This window comes from Camelus bactrianus, chromosome 13 (genome assembly GCF_048773025.1).
Source record: "Camelus bactrianus isolate YW-2024 breed Bactrian camel chromosome 13, ASM4877302v1, whole genome shotgun sequence".
Classification (NCBI taxonomy): Eukaryota; Metazoa; Chordata; class Mammalia; order Artiodactyla; family Camelidae; genus Camelus; species Camelus bactrianus.
Genome location: NC_133551.1, coordinates 38,355,174 through 38,366,618, shown reverse-complemented (window position 1 = coordinate 38,366,618; position 11,445 = coordinate 38,355,174). Strand labels below are relative to the sequence as shown.

At 39.5% G+C, this 11,445-nt stretch overlaps 1 protein-coding gene and 1 long non-coding RNA gene across 4 annotated transcripts in view; one reads left to right on the top strand and one right to left on the bottom strand.

Moving 5' to 3' along the window:
* The first annotated feature begins 454 nt into the window (after window positions 1-454).
* Window positions 455-4,591, top strand: LOC123617847 (uncharacterized). The gene is made up of 2 exons (XR_012511252.1): window positions 455-594; window positions 3,961-4,591. It is a non-coding gene; the product is annotated as an uncharacterized LOC123617847 (long non-coding RNA).
* The window catches only part of FYB2 (FYN binding protein 2), a 98,188-nt gene continuing 87,214 nt past the window's right edge, over window positions 472-11,445 (bottom strand). For 2 of the 3 annotated variants that reach the window (XM_045519097.2, XM_045519096.2), the window contains 5 exons: window positions 5,455-5,541; window positions 3,446-3,536; window positions 991-1,147; window positions 856-889; window positions 472-611 (listed from right to left, as the gene is read on the bottom strand). In XM_045519097.2, coding sequence (XP_045375053.2) covers window positions 590-611; window positions 856-889; window positions 991-1,147; window positions 3,446-3,536; window positions 5,455-5,541 — 391 coding nt within the window. In that variant the 3' untranslated portion in view covers window positions 472-589. Of the gene's footprint in view, window positions 612-855; window positions 890-990; window positions 1,148-3,445; window positions 3,537-5,454; window positions 5,542-8,204; window positions 8,283-11,445 lie in introns of all 3 variants that reach the window. The other variant, XM_074376399.1, reaches the window with a different exon arrangement.

The window sequence follows — 11,445 nt, the reverse complement described above, 5'->3', positions numbered from 1 at the left end:
TGCATTATTTACATTTTGTTAAATATATTTAGGCACTTAAAATGATGTTGGGTGACTTTGGGAACACTATGCTGAAAAGTAGTTTCTTCCTAAAGAAACCAATTTTGAGTGCATTTGATTTTACTTTTGTGATAAAAATCAGTGTGTAAAAAATGTCCTTGTGCTTTAAGATGATACCTTAAATTGGAGTATTTAAGACATTGGGTATACTATTTACTTTTCAGAATTAAATTATACCCAATTTAAATGCAAAACATCTTCTAGAAATTATAAACACGTGTGTACTAATATTAGAAGCAAAGTCACCATCTGCACAACTGACTGGGAGCCATAAGGCGTGATTTCTAACTTTGGCCATGGCTCATTAAACAAGCGCTCCAATGCCAACACAGACAGTTTCACGATCTCTTGAGCCAGCAGTGAAACATACTGAAATAGACGTTGAAAGATAACCGTGTAGGGGTCAAACCAACACCTGAATGTGGAGGGTTTGTTTTTCTCTTCTAAGTTTCTACAGGTTCTACCATCGCACGTAAACTGAGGCGTGTGTTCTCACTCGAGCAGCCCATACCATTCGATCCGGATCTCCCTAAGGTGAGCAGCCTTGATGCCTGAGAAAGCAGGAAAAGAGGCACATTTTGAAACACAGGTCTGTGGAGTAGTGAGTAGGAGATTTCTTGTCCAGTTTAGTATTCTTATGCTCCTTTGAAATGTTTGTAATATGCTCTGTAGAGAAGTCTGTTTCAAGTAATCCTTACAGAGTAGGGCACTGGCTAGTTTATCTGAGACTTACAGACACAATAATATAGTAAGCATCTAGAATTTATGACTGACATGTAAAATCAAACTACTTACTTGAAATCTAGATGTTCAATTAGCACGTACCCATCTGTGGAAACAAAAATTACTGTTACTAAAAGTTATAATGCTTTGCTTTTTTTTTTTTAAAACAGTGATTGAAATCTTATAGTTATTAACCCAATAACTTACATTTGCCTTTAGAATTGCGACAAATCACGAGATTTTCTTCCGTGGTATCAATGACTTCCAGTTCTTCTCCTGGGGTTACTGGCAAGTCGAATATTCCATTTCTTGAATTATTGGAACATGCCACTGCTGTGTTGATGACAGTAATCTCTTTCTCATACTGAAAGGAGAAATTACTAATCAGAATATTTGTATTCTTTTTCATTATTAATGGAGGGCATAATACTGTAACCTCAAAATATTAACATCTAAGGGAACAGAAAATAAGAGCAAGATACTCAGTGAAAGGTAAGTTATTTAAGGAAATAATAGTACATTATTATCACAATCATTTTCAAAGTGTTCTATTATCGAATCGTACTAGATTGAATTCTGGTGGGTGAGAAGGCTGTTACATTGGTAATAAAGTCACCACCAAACCCAGCGAGGGACAAGTTAAATGAAAAGGAAAGTGAAAAACCTCATTGTGTGGTGCTTTAGAGTTTAATTTCTGGATGGCCCTCTTCCCACCCTTCCTCTCTGGTGGGCTCATCCATTCTTCCTTATATCTAGCCAGAGCACACACTGTGAAGTGGTAGGAATGTGGTACCTGGTGGCAAGTCTCACTCTCCTTTTGTGGTTAAGGACAGACATTCATGGAAAAAACCGAGGAATTCAATTTCTGACCTTGGGGTTTTTTTTCCCATGTGATTAACTAGCAGACCCCGTACATTCTAGTGTAGTGCAGTCCAGTGACTGGACAATGGTAGTTCCAGAATAGGGAGCTTCCGTTTACAGATTCTACTTCGCCAAGTCAGGGTGGCCAGACGTCTTCCTTCACTTAGGACAGTCTCGAGTTATAAATACTTATTATGATTCAGAAGTGTACTGAATTTGGATGATAAATTATAAGGTTACCCTACACCAAATGGGATCTAATCCACAAGAAAAATTTTTCTCTTGCCTAGCAAACCATCATTCCCCCATTTCTGTCCCTTTTACTGAAGCCACATCAAACTGTATGATAGATAATCCTGAACATGCTACGTACCTTGCACATTTCATGAAGCCTCTCGTAACTGCCATGTATAATTTGCTGTTTTAACTGCACTTTGTATGGATTCCTGTAACAGTTTATACTCAACATGTTGTCTCATAAAATGGAAAACATATCTCTCCTTGGACCCTCATGCCTGGCACAAATGAGGCATCCCAAATTTTGTGAGCTGGGCTGAATGAAATTATTGAACCAATACAGTATTTCTAATGATATATCGAGGTGATTAGGAAGAATGGCATCACATACATATGAGACTGGGAATTTCTGTCCCATAGAAGACAGTCACACATACAGTGAGGAAGAAAAGCTCTGGATGGAATGTAGGGTCCTCTCAACAAGTAATCGGTACACACTTGTTTTTCAACAAATCAAGTAACATCACAGTTTGCAGTAAATAATTTCATGTCATAATTTCTAAATATAGTAACTGTAATCAGCTTTGGTCCAAGCAGGATTTACTAATGATGAGGGATTTGTGTACATTCCTATTTTAGTTCAGTCCAAAGATATTTGTGATGTTATCTGATTAGCTGAAAAACAAGTGTCTACAAAGCGTTAGGGACTCTTACTCTGCTCTGTGCAGGGACAGGAGCTAGTCAGACGGAGAGCAGCAGCAAGGGGCCACCAGGCAAACGCCCGGAAGCAGCAGGACGACAAGAGGTGGACAGTCCTTCAAGAAACACAACTATGAACAATTTGTAGCCACAGCACAGCATGGAAGGTGAAGAATGGCAGGAGATAAAACTAGGAAGACAAGCAAAGGCTGTGACATGAAGAACTTGATATCTAGTGTTAAGAAGCCTAACCTTTATCCATTTGGCAATGGGGAGCTTTTGCAAGATTTTAGGCAGAGTAATGACATGCACAGATGTGATGAGCACACGTTCTCTCCATCCAGTGTCTGGTATGTATGCTGCTTAATAAACTCGCACTGTGCCAGTATATGAAATCAAACCTTGGAATTAATGACAGAAGTTCAGTCATTCAGTGTGTCTACTGTCATGCTGGGAGCTGGAGGGCAAACTTGAACAAGAGTCTCTTTTGAACGAGCTTTCTAAATCAAGATTTTAGTTCCAAATACATGCACTCAGATAGACACAGTAACATGACTGCTCGGTGTTATGAGGGATACTGTACACCAGACGTATAAAAGGTGCTGAGGGAGTACCTTTGCCTGGAGGAGTTAGGGAAGAGTGGGTGACGTCTGACTGGAGCCTTAAAGAACAACTTAGTGGTCTTTCCAGGCAGAGGGAATAGCATGTACAAAGCCATGATAATACAGAAATGTATCAGGGAAAATTAACATGTCAGCTAGTCAGTCAAAGATCATGTCTGCCCCAGAGAGGCAACACACTTGGAGAATCTTTAAAACTAGAAATCCTTCTTATTATTAATTTTGACCTTCAGAGGAGAACATACCTTAAATCTTTCTCTAAAAAGTTTTTCTTCTCTTTCCAATCTGTTCTTTTCAAAGTTTTGCTTCTTGAATTTGAAGAAATTCTTAGATGAGCTGGTAAGAAATAATGCAGGTAGGGTTAAGTGTACTATAATAAAAGTTTAAGCTTCCAAAGCTATAAACTCATTCCATTTCAGGTTTAATTTTGTGTGTATCTGTGTACAGTTTTATATACAATCCTATATATATGTAATCCTATGTATGTATGTATGTACATACATATGTACACTAGAGCAGATTGTTAAAACAACTGAACAGGGTAAGTAATGCCGATTGCTTTTTCCTACAATTAAAAAAAAGCTTTTTTAATAGCAGGATAAAGCCAAATTGGTTAAACAGTTTATGTTAAACAAGACAATTCTCTGAATCAGACTTAGAAGCATAATTACCTTGTAAGTCTTCCCAGTCACCCTCGCAGTATTTAATGGAAAACAGTAAGAGTAAGTGGCGTGCGTTTTGTGGTTTTCCAAACTTTCAGACCTAACTGGGGACTCAAATCTGTGTGCCTCAAAGAGCTGTCCTGGCTGCTGAATGCTTTCAGAGAAGGACAGAACTAAGAAGAGTAAGCGAGATGCCACAAAGTGTGTGCAAAACTTTCGGCACCTAGAAGTCGACAACCCCACGGCAGAGGCTGGTTCGACTCTTCCTCTTTCTTTTCCTCCGTCCTGCTCTTCACACAGGGGTTGCTGCTGCTTTTCTGCAGGTGAATGCAGTAACAGGAGGAAAAAAGTCACGCAAGTCCTGTCTGTCTTATTCAGAAGAGTCTCCTACGTCTGCCTCTCCGTCCTCAAGTCCATCTGCATACCTGCCTCCAGAGCCGTATTTCTATAATTTACTTGATCATGTCACTGTCTTGCTTAAAACCTTTCAATCTGCCCTTACTGCCTAGAAGAGAAAGTCAGATTCTTTCGCATGGTACACAGGGCAGGTTACAGTCTGCCCCCGATCTACCTTTGCAGCTGTCCTTTCCACGTGCAGCCGTCTACAAGGAGCATCTCAGCAGATCGGCTGTCATTTCCGTGACTTTGTACCTGGGATGCCCTCCCCTGAACACCTCTGAAAACTTACCATCTTGGATTAATAAGGGAATAATAAAAGAGTTGAACTAATATAGAAAGTTTTTCTTACTTACTGGTAGAATAAGTTATGGTAGAAGCCATTTAAAAAGGAACACAGAACACATAGAAACTGATACATCAGTCCACGGGAATAATGGTAGACTCGATACTGCATCTTCACACTTGCCACATTTTAAAATTACTCAGGTGAGTAAATCTTTTGGGGGGCCCCTGTAGGCCTTTTCTAGACAGGCTTCCCAGACCATACTGTGCTTCCCGCTCCATGACTTTTAGACAAGGATTTCCCCCAAGACATTTGTTCAAGTACCTCAGATCCTGCCCCGTGTCCCAGCAGCTGAGGAGAAGACTGGAGCACAGAGCACTAAGAGACCATCAGAGACAGTGAAAAGCATCACCTTCCCCAAAGGCCAACTGGGATTTTGAATCACATGAATAAAGGTTAGATCATGAGTCCTTAAAACATTTTTTTATTTCTAACACTAATGTAGTGATAACTAGAATTAGATTGTATTTTAGGGAAATCAGTTTTCCTATCTGATACCTAGTTTCTCTCCTTTAAGTTCTAATTAGTGTACTATTTAAGTTCTATCTTAGAGGGGGAAAGTTCTTATAACCTAGAAGAAGACTGGAAATTTTTCATCGTTTGAGAAAGCTGGCTAGAATTTTCTTGCTCCCTAGCCACCAAGAGCGGGGAGGATAAAGATGTATCTGTGACACTTTACATTTTTCTCTTTTAATTTTCTTAGTTGTACTATAATGTAGGTGTTAATATTCTCATTGTGTAGATGAGGAACCTTAAAATCAAATCTGATAACCTGCCCAAGATCACACAGCTAGCAAGAGAGATAAATTGCAGCAGAGAAGCTGCAATGTAAGTGTACCTGTGTGCTTACCTTTCTGATTCTTCAGCGCCTTCTCTCCCTTTTTTTTCCTTTGATATCAGAAACTTGGGCTTCCGAAGTTTTAGTTTATCTTCATTGCTGAGAAGAAAAATATTTTGAGCAAGTAAATTAAGATTGAACTAAAACATTTATGGAACCATCAGTACTTTCTGGGCAATGATCTTTTTACCAAAAAATTAAAAGGTCATCTAGAAGTATATTTTGATGATCTGTGGCAAGGCCAGATATTAAATATTTCAGACTTGGCACGTCATTTCATCTCCATGGTTAACTACTCAGCTCTGCTGCTGTCACTGCATTTACAAAAACAAGCAGCTGGCCAGGTTTGGCCCACGGGCCATAGTTTGCTGATGCCTGATCCATTGTGATCCAAATTTGAAGCCAGAAGCAAGAGATCAACCTGCTTATGATCACACTTCCTCTTGTTTCTGAGCCTCAGTTTCTTCAACTCTAAAATGCGAATGATAAAATGGATCTTCACTGTGAGACAAGACTCATCCAATTAGTGTTTAGCATTAGCAGAAAAGGATTCAGAGAGCAGAGAGGCTATTAGAGAAGGGACCCCTGTTTTTGAGCACCTATGCATCAAGTCTTAGGCTAGGCATTTTACACGTTAACTAACTTGGTTTTTACAGTAAGCACTGTAACAGTCCTTTAAAGTAGCCTTTCATAGTTTTACAAAGGGTGAACAGACGATCTAGGGAACTTACCATAGTCACAGAAATAGTGGCTTTGAACCCAGTGGCTTTGAAGCCAAGTGTGTTTGACTCTTAAATCTATGGTTTTTTATCCTGCCTGCTGCTCCAAAACATTTCTTTGCTGCTATGACAAAGTTACCAATATGTTTATCACTGATGTGAGCAAGACAGGATGCTGCTGTGACAGCCATCTGTGTGTCAATGGTGTGTGCACATCAGAACACTTCAATAACTCTTCACTGGGTAAATTATAATCATAAGGATATTATGTCAAGAAACTGAAAGTTTTTCAGTGACATTGTGTCACCATTCCCTTTGGCTAATGGTCACAAGTGTCCAACAGAATATCAAGGACTCAGCATTCAACCAGCATTACAAAGATGCAGCTTAGACGTATGGGGTTAACACACACAAACTACTGCACATAAAACAGGTAAGCAGCGGGATTCACCATACAGCACAAGAAATTATACTCAACACTTAACAATAACCGACAACGGAATAGGATCAGAAAAAATAACCATCATCATGCTGCGCACCTGAAACTAACAATATCGTAAGTCAACTATGCGACAATAACGAAGATGCAGCATAGGAAAGGCTTTTAAGACGCCTTCCAGGCTTGCCTAGGGATCTCCGACCACCCTCTTTTCTCAATATCTGTTGTCTCTGGTGTCTGTAGCAAGGAACTCAGCAGTTACTTCTTTTCTAACTGATGTTCATGCATTTTCTTTCCACTTTTACGTTCCCATGGGATCCAGACAGACATTCCAGATGTAGCTACCCCACGCTCAGCACAACGCGAGGCATGCAGCAAGTGCTCACTGAGAACGCGTGTGTGGCCCTGTGTGGAGAGGAACTTTAGCTGTGAGGGGAGGGGACAGGCAAAGAAGACGCCTACTTAAAATTTTATTTTCTTACCGATTATAAAGAAATACACCCTGAATATTTTAAAAATTGGAAGTGGAACTAGAAAAGAGACAAAATAAGTATACCCTGACCTCCCAACCTCTCAAAGACATCCAAGTTTCCTGCTGAACATTTTCTGAGAACTTAAAAAAACTGAATTGAGATCAATACTGTGCAGGCATTTTGGATACATAATGCCGTGTTACTCTTGCAGAAAGGTCATACCAATTTATACCCCTGCTAGCCATGTGAACATTATGGTCAACTCTGCCTCTCTGTCAACTTACTTTGGCTTTTCTAGGGATCTAGGTAGAGATCTTAACGCACTCGGCAGGATGAGGATAGTTTTTTGCCATATCACAGGTTAAGAAACTAAGATTCAGAGAAGTAAGAGGACACGCCATAGGTCCCACTGTACCAAGCTGCAGAAGCTGTTTGAGCGTCCTTTTCAAGATCCCCCTCTTCTTCCTTCCCTTGCTGACTCTAGGGGATGTTCTAATGAACAAAGGGAAATGGAATGAAAAGCAGACATCTGGATTATCTAGCAACAACCTGATCCAGGGCTGCTTACGCATCTCAGTCTAATACCTACCACTAGACACGACATGCAAACTGGCCAAGCTTACAAGAGCTCAGAGATCGTCTTCCATCTCTCTTCTCATTCCAAATTCTGCTACTTTCCATCAGCGTTCCACCTGCTACAAATACCTTTAATAACAGAAGATTTACTCTATCACATGAAAAAGAAATTGGTCGGATTTTGACAGGGCCAAGTGCCTTGGAAAATACCACTTAATCATAAAATACCGTCTTCATTTCACCACCTTAGAACACACTTTGATCATCTTTCACCTGGGCGATTTTAACGATACTCTAACCAGTGTTCTACTTCTGACCTTCCCTCCAGAGCATTCTGCAGAAGGGTCTAATTATTCTTCCTGACGTGTGGCTCTGAGTACATTGTCTTCTTGCCCATAGTTCTAGATGTCCTCATTTGGCAATAAGGCAAAGAATTTTCCGAAAGGGCCCTCCGAGTACTAAACTACTAGATCCTGGATAAAAGGGTTTTTTTGTTTTGTTTTGTTTTAACAAATTGCTACACCTTACACTTAGATTAAGCCCTGCACACAGTACCTTAATAGCCTGCCCCAGGTAAACTGTAACCAGGCGGAGGGCAGTAAGCAGTGAGCAAGCACGGAAGACAAGCTCGTCCTGAGGGAAGACAGAAGGTCGAACTTTAGGTCAAAGGAAAGGCAGGAGTTAAGACAGACTGTCATCTTGGATTTTTTTAAAAGTCAAATTCAGCTCATGCTATTTGTATGAGCCAGTGAACAAGAATATGGAAAACAAAATTAAAGGACCAAAAATGTATAATGGGAAATATTAACTAAAAGAAAGGCCAAGTAGGTATATAAGATTGGGCAAATCAGACTTGAAGACAAAGCATCACTAGGAAATTAGCTTAGTGTCGCAGTAAAGAGAATGGATTGGGAGTCCAGCTGCTGGGGTCTGAGTCCTGGTTCTACCTCCTACAGGCTGTGTGAATTTGGGCAGATAACTTCTGTGTCTCAGCCTCTCCTGTAAAATCTGCATAATAATAGCATCTGCCTCACAATTGTGAGGACTGAATGAGTTAATACGTACTAAATCTATAAAACAGTGACTGACCCACAGTAAGAGCTACAGAAGTTATTATTTTTGTTACCAATAGTATTAAGGGGGATGGGAATGGCTACAACATAACAAATAAATTCAATTCACTAGAAAGTATTTAAAACTTTGTATGCAGCTAATAAGAGAGACTTAGAATATATAAAGCAAAAAATTGATAGAACTTTTGGAAGAAACTGACCAATCTGCCGCCTTTGTGTGAGATGTCAACCCATTTCTTTTACATACTGATTGACAAGCATCTAGAAATTCATAAATCTGTAGAAGATTTTACTAAGAGAACGCATTTGGTTTAAAGGACATAAATTGATCCTTATATCAGTTAGAGAAGTCATATTTTTCTAAAGTACCCATGGAACATTTACACAAATTGACCATAGACTAGGCATGAGTCATGTCACAGAACATCAAGGTACTGGTATCAGCCACCTTCTCAGTGTACTACTGTCAGATCAGCTACTTTTCCAGAGCACAGTGCAATTAAGAAACCAGTGACACTGGAATAGAAAGAATACAGAGCATGGAAACAGATCTTCAGGTAGAAACTTAGCATGACAAAGACGGCACTGTAGATATGGGGAAAACAGGCGCTTTTTAATTAATATTGCTAGGACATTTAGCCATACGGGAGAAAATTCAATTGGATTTCTACTTCAATAAAAATATAAAAATCAGTTCCAGATAGATCTAAGGTTTACGTGCAAAAGGCAAAAAGTTACCAGTTTTAGAAGAAAATATGGGAGAATATCATATGATCTTGGGATAAGTTTCTTTAAAAGATACAGAAAGCAACAGTCATAAAGGGCGAACTGGTCAATTCAAATACATTAAAATTAAGAATTTCTATTCATCATAAGACTAGAAGGGAAGCTGAAGTAAGCTACAAAATGGGAGAAGATATTTGTAACACTTGTAACTGATAAAGGAATAGTATCTAGAATGCATTTTTTAAAAACTCATTATCTATAAATGAAAAAGAAAAAATAGAAGAAAAAGGTAGCCCCGTAGAAAAACAGGCAAAGGGTATGAACGGGCGGGCCTTCCGTTGAGACACAGACAAGAGGGGTCAACAAGCATTAAAAGAGGTTCACGTTAGTGATGAAGTTAATGCAAATTAATACCACAATGAGATAGTATCTTCGCCCACTCAGTTGGAAAAAAGAATTCTTTCTGTCCTGTTGGTGAGAATATGGGTCAATATTCCTTTTATATACTGCTGGGAAGAGTGCACATTGGTACCACCACTTTGGAAAACAAGTTGGCATCTTCTCATGAACTTGCATTCCCTATATAATTTGCATTTATTTCCCCTTCTAAGTATATACATGAGTAAGAAAATTTGTAGCAGTACTGTCCATAAGTGCAAAAAAATTGGAACTAGCCCAACACCCACAAGCGAATGGCTACATTGTGGCGTATGTAAAAAGGAACTTTGCAGAACAGGAGAAATGAATTTAATGAACAGTGGTTTTAAAAAAGGATTTCATTTCAGTAAAAAATAATTGCAGAATTCTACATACATAGCATGATACCATTTTTATAATGTTAAAATCCCAAATAAAACAGTATGTTTTAATCACTTGGGTTTGCTAACACTATTTTTATCCTGAACAGGAATGAAAGACACGAAATTTAGGAGAGCAGTTACCTTGGGGGAAGGCGATGAGACAGATTAAGGGATGAGTGCAAGTAGAGGAACCAAGACATAGGATGTGTTCTGCGTCTGAAGCTGAGTTATGGCTTCAGAGGAATTTGTTTTATCATGCTTTACAACTTAACGTATGTTTCTTGTTTTCTTTTCATTTTTATAAATATCGTATCATTTATTTTTAAGAAAAAAGTTATTAACTCTATAGTTTCGTATTCCTGGGCTCTCCTCCATCTCCTACCAAATCGCATTTCCTGCCTGTGACACCCACCTTCCTGACCCTGTGCCCCACTGCAGCTTCCCAAGCACACGTTTCCCATTTACACAGCTGTCCCTCCCCCTGCCCCCAGCTGACCTTCCCCGCTCCTCCCCGTCTCAGTCCCCAGTCTCCACCTGTTAAAGTGTTTCCTATCCTTGCCTCTTCAACTTGGCACAGAGACTTTTCTGATCCCCTAAATAATGGAAATGTCTGCCAATGCTGAGCTTCCGGATTATTTTACACATTTTTTTTGGAAGCAGGTTCTTCTTTGTTAACTGATTTAACAAACTTTTGGTGTGAGGACACAAGATACTGATCGGGAAGCCACAGTCCTCCTCAGGGAGCTCCCATCTAGAGCTGGACAGGCAAGAACTAAGACCAACACAACCATGAAAAAAGGCTCTAATAAAATAGCGGTACCTAAACCCAAACAGATACGGCTTCCTGGGGAAAGCAAAATCTGAATTCAGTTTTATATAATGAAGGATAAAATACTTAACCAAGCAAAAAGCATGGCAAAGTGTGTTACAGGCAGAACAATTCTGCTCCTAAATTCTCACCTCCTTGGAAAGGCCTTCCCCAGATGTCTACTCTAATACGACTGTCAGTCTCCTACCAGCACAGACACCATATGCCCCCTCTTTTTCAAAATATCCTAAGCAATCAAATTCCCATGCTTAAGTTTAGATTTTAAAATTAATTTACGCATCTCCAATCATATAGGAAATAGGAATATCTCTTGTTCACTGTGTTATCCCCAACACCTAGCACAGTGCCTGGCATATAGTACATGCTCA